Below are 16,371 nucleotides of genomic sequence, written 5' to 3'. Positions count from 1 at the left end.
TTGTACATAACAAGAGAATTTGCACAAGTCTCAAAAATTCACCCAGTTTTCATTTTGCTGTGGTACTTTTTGTCCAAGAATTAAAGGGACGATTTGACACAGAGTATAAAGAGCTGACGAAGACTGTTTCACTGTCAAACAGTTTGCAATATCCCCTTTATTAAATGTAGCTTCAGGTTTATTTTTCCGGTGTAAGTATGAGTAGGGAAATTTATTTATTTGACCATTAAACCATTTCAATGAGAACAATTTCATTGTGTATACAAAATGATACAGCAAGCAGGATAAGTCTCTTGGGATTATGCCTTCCAAAAACACATGCATCGGATCTTGCACCAAGCCAGTGGTGATTGAAAAGTTTTCCAATTTCATCAAACAACTTGTACCATTAATACCCCACATTTTGCTCCAATAGCTGCGAGTACCCCTTGAAAGTTCCTCCAGAGTTTCACAACGCTGTTTATGTACTTCTCCATTCCTCATTGGACATAAAGAATCAATCAACTTATTTTTCAGGTCGCTACCAGACAAATCACACATTCTACAATTTTTATATGCAAAGCTTACTCCCTCCTTAAACTTTCCAAGCCAGTTTGCTGCCAAAGTATCTGCTGGAACAATCACTAAGCCCCCTTGAATGTTATGACGATTACCCTAATAACCATCTCAACACCATCACCTGACAATTGATTTACCGTTGAGATGAAATCATTTAACAACTTCTCTACAGCACCACTTTCTCTGACATCTTTTGTTTTACCTATTCCAACAAGCTGTATTGCACTTAACCTTGATCGATACTGAGGGGGAATATTTGCAAGCAAATAATAGAAAATTGTTAGTTTATGCTTCTTAATGTGGCTCCCTAATGGATTTACAATTTCCAAATCATCAGTATTCAAGATTAACATCAATGCATGAGGATTTTGCTGAAAAAGGGGGTTATTGCTGATATAGTCACCATCACAAATATCAAACATAAAGTCATTTTGGGAAACATGTGGATTTTGAACACAATCCCACACCTCTGGCAATTCCAACAACTTCTGCAAAGACTGATAAAGGGGAATATAATATCCAACCTTTTCTTTTTCAAGTAACTGATTGTTTCTTATGACATGATGAATCCCCAACACAATCTCCACTGGCTTCACAAAAGGTAAATCTCTACATGCCTCATAAAACATCAACCGTTTACTCTGTGTATCAAGTCCATCTAACATGTGATCAACATTAAAATTGTCAACAAATGCAGAATCAACATTTCGTTCATGAAGTTCTTGCTTTATCTTCTTTTTAAAATATTCTAGCTGTGCATTAAGCAATATGCTAGTGGATGAAACTACATCATTTATTGCTGTTTGGGACAGATTGTGTCTTCCCTCTAAAGCCAGAGTAAACATTGCGTTTTGAAAAGTTAAACTATCCCCATCGTTGAAAGGCACAGGATCTTCAACATCGACCGACATTTCAGTGTCGCCTGCATCTCCAAGGGTTGAACTTGCAGGCATGGGATCATCGTATATTGTGTGCTTTCTGTGGACATGAACTTTAAACGTATTCCATCGGCGTGTAGTATAACCACACGATCCTATTCCGCACGTCACCGAAAAGTTTGGATCGTCTTTGTGACGTCTTATGTAATGTGATTGATAATGATCAAAGGAGTTTGTGCTGTAACAACACAAATTGCACATGAAAGCTTCTTCTTCCATTCGAAACAAATAGTTATATACATAAACAGTACAGTCACACCGCAATTTTACCGTTGACGGGTTTGATGAATAAATTTTACGTTGGGGAGACGGGAAGCTACAACAATGACGAGGATTTAAGTAACACACAGCTTATTTCCATGTGTCCTAATAGTTCATGGTATGTTTTGGTGCTTGATAAACGCCTTACCAGAGCCTGGTCTTGCTTATTTTCGCACAAACACGACTCGACTGCAATGCCTTTGCAAAAATGTGTCGCAACTTCCGGTTTGATGCATGATGGGATAAAAAGCGCCACCAAACATGAACACCAAGTGTTCAGAGGTAGAACGCGTCTTGCACGCCGGTGTTAAGAATAAAATGTTCATGGTGGTTTTCTGACTTTCTTTTCAATTTTTTACAATTTCAACCCTGACTAAATATGTCACAATATTTTGTGTACTTCCTTTTTTGAAAAAAACATGCTTTTAGAAATTGTAGACTGGATATATTTTTCACTTCAGGTGAAATGTGTTAAATCGAAATCAGTGTATGTTTGCTTGACATCAATGCATTGAAAATTTGACAAAACCACAGTAAAGTAAAACAACCTAAAGTTTGTTCACTGTTTCGCACATATTGCAAATTTTCTGTATTTCTGAATTTTTGAACACTTGAAGGAGATGGTTGTTAACACTACGTGTTCAGGTTTAGAACATCATTGTTAATAATATGAACACTAGTGTTAACAATGTGAACACTAGCCGTTCAAATTTGAACACCGACACCTACATTTTGAACGCGTAAAGACGCGTCTAGCGTCCGCTATTTTTACAGTGTAGGATAACTGCATATAAATGTGTAGTGTTTGTAAAAAATTTTGGCACACGAAACAAAATGACTTTGTTCGAGAAGTTCCGACAGACATTAAAAGGACAAGTCTATAGTTCCTAAGAATTGAAATTGAATTATTTTAAAATAGTTGCTGAGGACGTTGGTTGACATTGTACAGGAGAAATGATACTTGAGGAAATGCGCGAAAGTTGGGCACAACCGATCTGTTACTCAATCTTGATATTTGTACTTTAGATTATATTTGCTGGTGACCAATAGGTATGTGTATTGGCAATACTATTACTAAAGTGGAAAGGAAAATGCAAAATGGTGTTTTACCAGTGTCTGCATGGGTTTCAAATAATGTATGTCTATTAAGACCACTAAGACAAAATTTATGATTGCTGATTCACGTCCTAACGTCAATCATTTGCCCGACCTAAGTATTACTCTTAATACTCAGATTGATGACATAATATATCCACTTTTTCTACTCTTCTTTGGATTGAAATCGATAATACCCTCTCTTGTTTTGCTCATATAGACATTTTGTGTAAGAAACTGTCAATGCGCATTGGGATTCTTAGGAAAATGAGACCCTTGACGCCATTAAATATTATTGTGTTAGTGTATGATGCTACTTTTCTTCCTGCACTTGATTATTGTTGCACTGTATGGGGAACACCTCGAAGGCAAATCTACAAACGACTTTACAAACTTCAAAAGAGAGATGGTAGGGTTATATTGGGAGTAGATGTTGCAGTTTTGACAAAAATTAAAATCCCCGGGGATTGTCTTGACGCAGACAACAAATTTAAATCACAAATAGAGTGAAACAGTTTGAATACGTACGAGAAGTAGATAAACTTGAAATGTCGGCTATGGTAAATCAATAGATATAAAACTGATATAAATAGATTCAGTAAAAAAAATCACAATCACTCAGCAAAAAGAGTATTAGACTCTGCAAAGTAAGAAACCATTTAAGGCCCGCTCAAAAGATTTTCTAAACCTGCCGGACTTTATGAAAACCGGCATATCATTCCAGTATTTCGCTATAGAATATGTAATGCTGTTTTTTTCTGTATAAGTTTACTTTTGGGTATAAAAAATTTCCATTCAATGTGAATGAGAAGAAGAGGCTTACCGATCAATTCAATGTGCTTGGTGATGATTATTATACAAATCAAAATAAATTTACACGTCCGACATTTGCTTAATTTATTGATATTAAGAATACCAAGTCGATTAAATAAATGTGCACTAAGTTCACAGAACTTCGAAATGAAGTAAACGTACAATCTTCTGTTGACGTTTTAGAAGTGGGGCAACCCAGTTTATGAAAGCATTGCCCCCAATTTTAATACAATAAGTCGTATAAGGTAGTAGTAAAGTGTTGGACATTAATATCATGACGGATTTTGCTAAAAGTGTCGGAAATGTGCAAAATATACCAACGTTTGGGCTGATTTTGTTAAAAAACTAATTGATGTGGTATTTCCATGAAAGAGAAGAACCGAGGGTGACACCGAGATACAGAGCATGAGGTGCCTGTTCAATCGGTATGCAGTCAATAGACAAGTTACCTTCAGCGGAAATATGTTTATGTGGCGATTTAAAAACAAAGTAGATAGTTTTGTGAATATTTATGGTTAGTTTATTGGCTTTACACCAATCATAAACTTTATTAATTTCGTTGGTAAAAGAATTTAAGTTAAGGCATGTAGATTTATCTGAATAAAAAACACGTGTGTCATCAGCAAATAATCTACACCGGAACATAGTGGAAGATTTGTAGATATCTTTCATATAGATTAGAAAAAGAACTGGCCAAAATATAGAGCCTTTGGGGACACTACATAAAATACGCTGTATATCTTAGGATGTTAATAAAATAATCGAATCAATTGGTCAAGCTGCCTTCTCTCCACATCATTAAAGTTCTAAAATGGACATAAAATATTTTCCACTCTGTAAACAATAACAATACCTGTTTAGGCTTCACATACCGTCATGTCACAGTCGTTGGGAATCAAGGTACAGAAAGCGAAATCGTATTATTGCCTCATTTTTGCCAAAGGTCAAAGATAATGTCAAGGACCACAAACCGATTAATTCTTTGTCATATCTGTGCCCATAGTTAAATACTGTTCTAATAAGCTACTGTTAATTAAATGTTGACTAAATTGACGTAGCCATGTCGTTGTCACAACTTATTGTTTTAACTTAAGTGTCCATTTAAATACCAGTATCATTGTCAATGTCAGTAAACATCTTTTGTCCAGACTTAATAAAAAGTTAAATCGTTCATTGTTTCCTAGTCTCATTTTACTTGAAAACTGGTAGCTGCATTGTGTGGTAATGAACATACTGATAATGATACTTGAGTTAATTAAAGAAGCAGTGGTAAATATGTTTGAGTTAATGAAAGAGAGCTTCCGCGTTTGACCGTCTACAACTGTTTGTATTTTTGCCCACTTGGTAGAATGTTCGTCATAGAATTATAAATAAACTGTATGCGGACTTTGCTTGTAAGAAATAAGAATCACAACGTCCCAATTTTGAAATAAATACTTCATGTTTTTATAATAATTGTAACCATTGTCTTAAAAATAAAACGACAAAAAACTTGAAATCTTATCATTAAATGTAAAATACAATACAGTAGGGGTAAAATGTCAAATTATGTAATAATCTATCTATACCGTCATCACAACACAGTGAGTTCGTTTGAAAATACAATTTATACATTAACAAGTCATTGTCAATGACATAGTCCCCACTTGTAATAGGAGTATTAGTCTTGATGGGGCAGGGAAATGAGGTCATTAAGAAGTATCACTGGAGTGTATATGTTCAGATCTATGGACACATAGGTCTATGTCATTGTTCCCAATTTGAAACAAGAGGCATGTATAAGTTATGGTTCTCAATCAGGAAAAAAGATCAGACCTCTAGTTGTATTGGCCAGCCAAGAAATACATATGTGCATAATAAATGAGGTACAAGATGTGACATCTTAAGGTCTATTATCCTATCAAAATCAAAGCGTAAAGAACTTGTGGTTACTGAGATATGCATATATATGCATATTCAAGGTCAAAGGTCATCAAGGTCACGTGACATTTTGAAAAAAAACATTGTATTGCTAATTAATCCATATATGCCAAAATTCAGACCTCCAGCTCTATTGGCTTGGCCACAATTATATATGGGCATAATTAACGAGGTTAAGCATGTGTTTTCATAAGGTCTTCCATCCTACTCAATATAAAGGACCACTTGTGGTTACTTATTTATGACATTATCGTGTATTGTAGGTAAAAGGTTATAGAGGTCACATGACATTTTGCCAAAAAATTTCTATCCTATAGTCTATCCCTATATACTAAAAATCGTAAATTTACCTCTATTGGCTTGCTCAAAATTAGATATGGACATAATTAATGACGTACAATATGTTGGGTCATAAGGTGTCCCATCATACCAAATATGAAGGGTATGGCATTAATGGTTCCTGAGTTATGGACAAATATGTATATTTGAGGTCAAAGGTCACCGAGGTCACATGACATTTTGTCAAAAAAATTGTATTGCTAAGTTATCCCTACATACCAAAAATCAGACCTCTAGCTCTATTGGCTCGCTCAAAGTTAGATATGCGCATAATTAATGGGAACAATATGTGGCGTCATAAGCTGTCCCTTCATACCAAATAGAAGGGTCTAGCACTTGTGGTTACTGAGTTATGGACAAATATGTATATTTGAGGTCAAAGGTCACCAAGGTCACGTGACATTTGTCAAAAAAATTGTATTGCTAAGTTATCCATATATACCACAAATCAGACCTCTAGCTCTATCGGCTCGCTCAAAATTAGATATGCGCATAATTAATAAGGTACAATATGTGGCGTCATAAGGTGTCCCTTCATACCAAATATGAAGAGTGTAGCACTTGTGGTTACTGAGTTATGCACAAATATGTATATTTGAGGTCAAGGGTCATTGAGGTCACGTGACATTTTGTCAAAAAAATTGTATTGCTAAGTTATCCCTACATACCAAAAATCAGACCTCTGGCTCTATTGGCTCGCTCAAAATTAGATATGCACATAATTAATGAGGAACAATATGTGGCGTCATAAGGTGTCCCATCATACCAAATATGAAGGGTGTAGCACTTGTGGTTACTGAGTTATGGACAAATATGTATATTTGAGGTCAAAGGTCACCAAGATCACGTGACATTTTGTAAAAAAAAATGTATTGCTAAGTTATCCATATATACCAAAAATCAGACCTCTAGCTCTATTGGCTCGCTCAAAATTAGATATGCACATAATTAATGAGGTACAATATGTGGCGTCATAGGGTGTCCCATCATACCATATATGAAAGGTTTAGCACTTGTGGTTACTGAGTTATTGACAAATATGTATATTCGAGGTCAAAGGTCACCAAGGTCACGTGACATTTTGTCAAAGTGTCTGAGATATCTGCGTGAACGGATGGACTCACATGGATGGACTCACGGACTGACATGACCCAATCTATGAGCCCCCTGGACTTTATCTGTGGGGACTAAAAACTGTGTCACTGCATCCTTTTTGCAATATGAATACGATGAGAAACTAAATTTTTATTTTTCTTGGCCTTATACATGGGAGTCTATGGACGGCCTTATACATGGGAGTCTATGGACTGACTGCCTTATACATGGGAGTCTATGGAGGTGAAAACTAAAAAGTCCTCTAACACCGCCAAATTTGATCGCATTGTGAAACAAATCGACGTGCATCTGTATGAGGTAGGGTACTATCCTTGTACCAAGTTTGAACGAAATCGCTCCAGGCGTCTCTGAGATATCTGCGTGAACGGACGGACGGACGCACGGACGCACGGACGCACGGACATGACCAAACCTATAAGTCCCCCCGGACGGTGTCCGTGGGGACTAATAAGCATTCAAAAGTGGTAAAATGTCAAATTATGTAATAATCTACCTATACCATCATCAAAGCACATTGAGTTCGTTTGAAAATACAATTTATACCTTAATAAGCATTCAAAAGTGGTAAAATGTCAAATTATGTAACAATCTATCTATACCGTCATCACAACACAGTGAGTTCGTTTGAAAATACAATTTATACCTTAATAAGCATTCAAAAGTGGTAAAATGTCAAACTATGTAACAATCTATCTATACCATCATCAAAGCACGTTGAGTTCGTTCGAAAACACAATTTATACCTTAATAAGCATTCAAAAGTGGTAAAATGTCAAATTATGTAATAATCTATCTATACCATCATCAAAGCACATTGAGTTCGTTCGAAAATACAATTTATACCTTAATAAGCATTCAAAAGTGGTAAAATGTCAAATTATGTAATAATCTATCTATACCGTCATCACAACACAGTGAGTTCCTTTGAAAATACAATTTATACCTTAATAATCATTCAAAATCTAAATATTCAAAATCTGAAAAATTGTGAAATTGTAAAGTGTTAATGTTACCTATTAAACCCTCAAAAACATCAACAAATATTAAAATAAACACTATTTTTCTCACGGAGGAGTACCATAGTCCATGAAATATTCATGGTCTTCATTAAAGTATACGTATTATCATTCTTTGAATCCTCTGCCTTATCATGTCTGACATTGGCCCTAAAAATGCTGAAACATCTTTCATGAATGTTGTATCCTAGTATCTCCAATATACAGCAAATTTCGCCATCTTTGACCAAGCACAGCCACATATATATTTATGAGAAATCACGTAAAATTCGTTCAATATGCAAATCAGAAGTTAGTTGTAGTAAAAATAAATGCAAAATAACTTAAACTTTAACTTGGTATCTTCAAAGTACATAGCAAGATTTGTCAATTTTGATTGAGTCTATTTAGATTAAGTCTATTTAGATTTACTCCATGTAAGAAAAGTTCATTAATTTTGAAATAAGTATATACTTGTATATATTTATAACAGCTTTCATGAATGTTGTGTCATGACATATTCAATATATACAGCAAGTTTCGTCAACTATGTTAAAGTCAATTTACATAAATATCCCTAAATAGGAAACTTCGTTAATTATGCAAATTAGTAATAACCTGAAGTGGTGCTTCAAGACTTCGATAATATTCTAACTTAGTATATTCGTTATACATAGAATGTGTTGTGAATTTGATCAAGTCTATTTACATACAAGTCGAATAAGAAAAGTTCATTGAATATGCAAATTAGACATTACATTATCTAAAAGTGCCATAACAACTTTCATAAATGTTGTATCATAGTATCCCTTATATACACGTCAAGTCCACATGGTAACAGGACATTTACCCCCGAGACATTTAGTCCCCGGACATTTGCCAACTACCATTCCCCCCCCCCCCCCACCCCATACTATTTACCACCGGACACTTACCACTCGGACACTTACCACTAAAATACATTTAGCACCCGGACAATTACCCAATCTCTTATAAAAATTAATTTTAAAGGATATCTGATTCATTATCTTTATTTTCAAACAGTTTTAACTTTGATTTGACATGGTAGAGACCCTGTTTATGATTCAAACAGCCTTATGGAGTGTATTTTTTATGTTGGTGATGAAGGAATTAGTAAATATTTTATGAAAAATCTAACACACATTCTACCAGTAAAACATGAAAATGAAAATTATGTGTGTAATATGACATTAAACTGGTCCAATAATCATTTTCATTCAAGGTAATACATTACCATGTCCATGGGACATTTGAGATTTACAAATTTAAGTAGGACCATCCTGAACCACTGATAGTTAGTGGTGGTACCATGTGTCCGGAATGGTGTAAGCGTACCCTGCTAGCATGCTACACCCGCAACCCGTTTTTCACTATAAAAGACAAGAACGGAAAAAGATACAAATATTGTTAGTTGCCGGGTGTTTGGGCCAAGGTTAGATTTAGGGTAAGCCAATAAAATTATTCGTATAGAGACATTACTTCAGTCCGTTAATAACATACAGTTGTTATTTTAAAGGGCCATTATTTGTAACTTTTGACCATTTTTTACCTCGGAAAATTCCATGTTGGAGGCTCATATTTGTTGCAAAATGTTGTTTTACGAAGAAACAAACATGATTAGTGATGTTATAGCCACATAAAACTGCTAATTTTTGTTCAAACGTGTTGCCCTTCCGAGCTCGTTGTTGACGTCTGGCATGCACAGCGTGCTGGGGAGAACGCAGATATGGTGACACCGCGATCACGCGAGTTGTACAAGTTCACGTTTATTGCGGGATCAAAACAACATCGCGTTGTGGATTGTCGGACATCTGGCTACGCAACATGCTCGGACAATGGACTACGACGTAAGTACCGGACATAAGTAATAAATATTTATTTTGAAATTGCTGTAAATGGCACGCGCAGGTGCAGAAGAATGCCTACGTTGCAATCCGCGCGTCAACAGAGTTTGTATTTCTGTCCGGACAAAAATTGAAATTTTCGTTGTAAAATCACATGTTATTTAGTTGTAGGGCACGTAATGTTTCCGAATAATATGCGATTCTCTGTTATTTGACAGGCTATTCAACATGAGCCAGTGATCATTTCAATCAAAACTAACGGAAAAATCGCCAGAAGATACAGCTAATGGAACTTTAATGTCATTTATAGTATTCATTTAGTATATAATGCGTTGTTAGACATACAGTGCCAAGTTCAAGATTAACATTTCAACTGACAGTAGGGTAAAATTTAGAATGTATATTACACACTTGCGAGGCATAGTGAAGGGTAAATCTTGTGGCACCCAGCGGGAGACAGTACTAGAACAGATGCACACGCAGTATTCGCGATTGTTCGGGAACATTCCTTTTTTATCATTTCCCATTTGCCATCATTTTCGACAAAACAAAATTGTCGTTATAAATAGTGTTAGGGGGTAAATATCCCGGTGGTTAATGTCTTAAGTGGCGAATGTCTTGGTTGTTAATGATTTGTGGTAATTAGCCAGGGGTAAGTGTCTGGTGATGATTGTCCAGGGAGTATTTGTCTGGGTGTTAACTGTCCTAGGACCGTCCACATATGTATACGTAATTAGGAAAATTCGTTACATATGCAAATTAGCAATTAGGTGATATAAAAATTAAAAATTGACTTCGCGTGTAATATATCATGGTACCAGGTCAATCCAGATATACATGTAAATCCATAGGTAGGAAATTTCGTTAAATATGCGATTTAGTAATTAGCTGAATTAAAAATGCTTAATGACTTTCAATAATGTTTCGACCTAGTATCTTAATGTCCATCACACGTTTCGTCAATTCTCATCTATTTAATCCAGATGTATCCCTAATAAGGAAAATTTATGAAATATGCAAATTAGAAATTAGATGGAGTAAAAATGCCAAATGACTTCTAATTCTAATAAAGGTTTAGTTTGGTATTTTCAATGGACAAAGCCATATTGGCTAGAGGTGTTCAAGAATAGTTGTTTGCCTTCGTATTTTAGGCAGCTATAATCGAAAAGGAAAGGCAAGCACAGTTGGGCATTGAAGGCCGTTCTTCACTTTGAATTTTGAACTTCCAATTTTTTACTCCACAAGTTCTGTCTTCGCAGGACTTTCAGAAACATCATCTGGTTAAAATACGTTTCCCTCTTTGTGTATTATTTTCCAGCGATAGCGTAAATGAGAGAACATGATATAAAATGGTCTTGGTTATCTTTGTGGCCAGTGTCCCACGCATACTTCACGGCCTCTTCCATGTATTCTTCTCTGCAATCTTCTGGAAATCTTTCCAGCTGACCCATTAAGTTTGGGTAAAATTCTACAATACAAAATAAGGTTGCGTATCGCTTAAATATTGGTTGGAGTGGCTCATATATCCGTCATTCATTTGCGAATTTAGTCAACCTTTGAATTGAGACCTTATATGAAGGGTGTTATTCAGATGGAGTTTTTACACTTAGATTACTGAAGCCTTATTTTTATTCCGTCTACAGGTATGTAATAGAGACACACAGGTGTGCAAACATTTGCAGCAGGAGATCATTGCCCCTACTTTGACCCCTTCCCCTCCCGTGACGTAATTCAAATGGCCACCCACTCTCAGGCATGATATCATTGTATTCAAACAATATATAATGCTGTATTCCGTAATGTACCGACTTACATGGCACAATGTCCGATAAAGATATCCCTTAGTTAGAAAGTTGTTACATACAAAGCATTCAATTCGAAGCACGTTAGACCTGTTGTTAGTTAAATGGCAAATATGCAGTCTGTTAAAACGTTACCTTTTGCTTCATCGTACTTCAAGGGTATTTTGATTGCGGTCTGCTTACAATCGATATCTTTAAAACCAATACCAGCCAGCATTTGTTTGTAGTCATCAGCAGTCCCTTCGAAAGTGTAGTAGGCGTGCTCATATCCCTGCAAAATAAAAACATCATTTTTGGCTCTATCTGCATTTTAAGTCCCATTAGCTGTATCGCCTTTGCATTTTACTTAAAGAATAATACGACAAAGTTTTCGGAGGGATGTTTTGGATTCCCGATATTTCGCCATATTTTGTTTGAAAATGTCACTATATCAAATCTTGTTGACAGATTTGCTCGATTTCATCATAGACAAGTGCTCCATTCCGTATGATTTAATTTAGGCACTAAAGCGCATGTTTTCGATGGGCTTTCGAGAGGGCTCATAGACCAAGAGTAGTATAGAATTACAGTCCAAGCAACTTTCATGTTTATTGACATTCGCATCCGAATTATACAGCCTAACGACACTGACAGTTAGAATATTGCATCATCTGCAACAGATATGGTTAACCGTACAATAACATGAAATAAGAATTCCACGAAAGGGCAGTAAATGGATAATGCATGAACTTTCATTACACTCAAAGACAAGAATTTAATTAATTTGATGAAAATTAACATCGTTTCAAATTCTCGAGGACCTTATATGCTGAAAAACAAGAAATCAGAAAAGTGATCAGTATGGGTGTAGGATTTCGTTCTATATATATGGGTAATAATAAGCAATTTCGCATCATCTACATACAAGGTTAAACAATGGAAACTATATGAATAGGTATGATACTCATCCTTTAGATAGTTGAAACTCCAGCAACCTATTTTGGAATCAATTTATCTTCTTTAGGGGCATTTCAATTTATAATTTTAAACTTAGATTTTCGCCCTCCCAAACCTTCAGGGTTTTCGGTCAAAGCTGAGTGTTGTTCGTCGTCCCCCTTTTTTCTAAAGTATCCATCCTACATAAGGGACCGTCAATCATTGTCGTGAAAGCTACAGAAACGATATTGATCAGATTCTTTTACATCAAAATCCTTGTCTCTGATCTGATAGTCAAACAGGCAAAAAATGATGCCAGACAGGTAGTGCAGGACTATATACAAGTTCGGATGAACTAATGAATAATGTCTCGTGTAATTACAAAACGTCACAAAGTGAAAAAAGAGGACGACTGTTTATGTTACACTTTAGCGACATAAATCAAAATTACGATTGATATCATACACACAATCACCTATGATATATACGACCAAAATAAGGCTTCGATAAAGTGACCATACACATCCTTAACTATGTAGGCGTAACTTCGCAGAACTCAGAATGAACCAGGGGGCTTTCTTCCGCACGAAATTTTACATCGACACATACGTCTATTTCTTCTTTATTATTATTACCTCAGAATAAATTTGATAATGTCAGTTCTTTTTCAACCCAATGCACTGTTCATCTCCTACCGCAGCCCTGCAATATTGTTACATTAACAACATCCGCAGAAATATCGAGTATTGAGACAGTCCAAGGAAACAGTTTGCAGTTGGTCAACGGTCGTCACATCGAATGATGTTATCAAATTTGCGCTTATGGCAAACTTTGAAAACCGGAGAAATCACCTAGAAAATCAACTCCAGCCGAATTTTCAAATGTTGACACTACATTCAACGGTTTAATTTAGCAATTATCCTGCGCAGAACCATTTCAATATTCATTCAACGCCAAATGGTGCAAAATCTCATGGGAATGATCAGCGCCATCACCGCCGGAGCGAACACAACTATAATAATATTCGTGGCAATTTTACGAGATTTAAACATTAAAATCGCGAAAGTACAATGAGTAATTCTGGGGAACTTATTTATAATTCATTTTCACAGGCGCGAATTGCACAATATAATTTGATATAAAATGTGATGCATTAGTTCATGTATGTAGGAATAAGTATTAATGACGCATGGTAAGAGTCCTATGTACATCAACATAAAAGACTTTAAATGCATTCTTTATTAGAAATTATCAGTTTATTTACGCTACGTCATCAAGTAAATAAAAATAATGTTCTCAGCATAGTCCCTCTATCACGCTGAGACCTATAGTACTGACAGAATCACGACTACTTATGATTGTGCGTAATATCATGATAAACAAAAATCATATTTCTTGCAATTGCTTTTGGCAATCTCCTTGTGACAAAATTACTTGGAGGAAACCTGACCCCCTCCACCCTTGTATGCTTGTCATAGGCGATAAGGATTATTTTGTCAAGCAGATCTACAGAAAAATAAGCCCAAGCGTCCTATTCTTTAGGCACCTATATTTGCATTTCAGTCCCTCTTAATGCAATTTACATACCCCTTTCGATAGGTTATAATCCCTTCTCAAATTGTTCTGCGGACTTTTTCATTAAATGCATTCAATGTATGTAGGAATTTCACTTTCCATCACTTTATTGATAATATGCTGAAAGCTTCCCTACAAATTGTTGTAAATTTGCAAATTTAGCTAGATCAAAGCTAGCAAAGTTTGGCAAACGTCCGGCTGCATGGTTCCAGGTGTGATACAATTACATAATGCAATTTTAAAATCGGTCGATCTCTTTTTAGCTGTCTATCCAGGCTGTGTGATATTTAGTCCAACGATATTTTGACTGTAGGTAGAATGCTCCTCGGAACACGGGCTCTCGAGATTTTACATTTTGTTTCTATACTACCACTTGCATGGGCTAGTTTGGAAGCTCTTTGAGAAGACAAAATATTCATCTTCTTATATTTGTTAAAATAGGACATTTTCTTATTTTAAGAGAGTTAGGACATGATGGCGGCCCCTTTGAATTTCAAATATCGGGATATTTGGGGCAAAGAAAACATGCAGTTACACACAAGGCGTTACCTTCATAAATGTTTCCCACTTTGGACTTGTGTAGCAGTTGAGAAGTTGAGTGGTGTTGATTATGTGCGGGTTTTGATGTGCCATATTCATGAAACACTGACCACCTGGTTTCAAACTCTGGTATATACCTTCCAAGGCGGTCTTGAAATCCTTCATCCAGTGCAAGGTATGGTTTGCGACGACTTTGTCGAACGAATTTCTGTACTCTTCATATGTGGACAGCTTTGTAGCATCGCCGACACTGTAGGTTATGTTCTCAGCTTTGGAGATTTCCTTGGCTTCTTCGATCATCTCAGGGGAGTTGTCAAAGGCTGATTCGTGACAAAATCCAAATATACAGAGAATTTTCAAAAATATGCAACAATGTTCTATTTATCAGAGTTAAAAAAGGGTTCCCAATCATTCACAATCTACTATCTAAAATTGTTTATCAGACGTCCACTGTCAATCAAGTGTGACTCTCACTGTTCTATTCGAACCATTCTGTTGCCTCACGCATGGTTTCGTTTTCTCTTTTGTTTTGGGTCAGGAAGAGTATGGCAGATTGCAGCTTGTTCTTTGTATCAATTGCATGATCTTATAGCATTTTAATCATAAACCATACTGAAATTCCCATGATTGTATTCAACCTTACGATCACACGTGTACAATAATTTATGTTTATTTTCTTGGTGACAAGCAAAAGAGACAGAAGCTGCAGGAAAATATTTTTTGACCAAAAATAGTAAAAAATAATCTAAAAAATAGAAATTGTACATACATCTTATAAAAAAGTGTTCTGACTGAATTTTCCTTTCTTTAACCTCATTCCAATATTTTCGACGCCAACATTTTTAGTTTCATAAATTCACACCCCAACTTTAGGATGCACCTGCAGCTCAAATACTAAGTAATTAGTTCCTGCGGTTCGTAAGTTTTGGATGTGGTGGGATATAAAAATTAAAAATGTACGACCGTACGTACATACCCACACACATACATACCCTAATACATATATGCATACCCCACATACATATAAACGTACATACATACATACATACATACATACATACATACATACATACATACTACATACATACATACATACATACATACATACATACATACATACATACATACATACATACATACATACATACATAACATACATACATACATACATAACATACATACATACATACATACATACATACATACATACATACATACAGAGAGACAAAAACACACCTAAGATCATCCGAAAAATACAGAAAAACAGAATAATTTTGGTTAGCTGATATTTTAAATCAAAAAAGATCACTCGTCTGCTTTAAATATTTGGCATAAAAGTAAATGTGTAATTTATATGTCAAGAAGACTGTTTAGCGTACAGTACAAACGTAGGCAGATAAGCGTTAAAATTTGCTTGTCTCATTCCTATTTGCTGAAGCATAACGAGAAAACAAATCCATTGAAAAGGACCATTTGTTTGTTTACTTTGTTAACTTTCTTATTGCCAATTCCCTTTGGGAACATCCTAAACTGTTAATGTTTATCTTGCATATCTTGACGTTTACCGTAACATATCCAAGCTGATATTTTTTCTGTGAACATTACAACGTGGTATAGTCTAGGCAGAAGATAATGCGAT

The 16,371-nt window shown here is 35.6% G+C and overlaps 1 protein-coding gene across 1 annotated transcript; it reads right to left on the bottom strand.

Moving 5' to 3' along the window:
- Window positions 1-10,888: 10,888 nt before the first annotated feature.
- Window positions 10,889-15,040, bottom strand: LOC139130403 (juvenile hormone acid O-methyltransferase-like). Its single transcript, XM_070696204.1, has 3 exons — window positions 14,742-15,040; window positions 11,838-11,973; window positions 10,889-11,368 (listed from the first exon to the last, which is right to left on the bottom strand). Exons 1-3 carry the CDS (start codon window positions 15,030-15,032, stop codon window positions 11,208-11,210), a joined length of 588 nt encoding a protein of 195 aa, XP_070552305.1. The 5' UTR covers window positions 15,033-15,040; the 3' UTR covers window positions 10,889-11,207.
- Window positions 15,041-16,371: the final 1,331 nt, after the last annotated feature.

Source organism: Ptychodera flava, chromosome 4, assembly GCF_041260155.1.
Source record: "Ptychodera flava strain L36383 chromosome 4, AS_Pfla_20210202, whole genome shotgun sequence".
Lineage (NCBI taxonomy): Eukaryota > Metazoa > Hemichordata > Enteropneusta > Ptychoderidae > Ptychodera > Ptychodera flava.
Note: the sequence above shows the minus strand (reverse complement) of the source record. Positions and strands in the feature narration are given on the sequence as shown.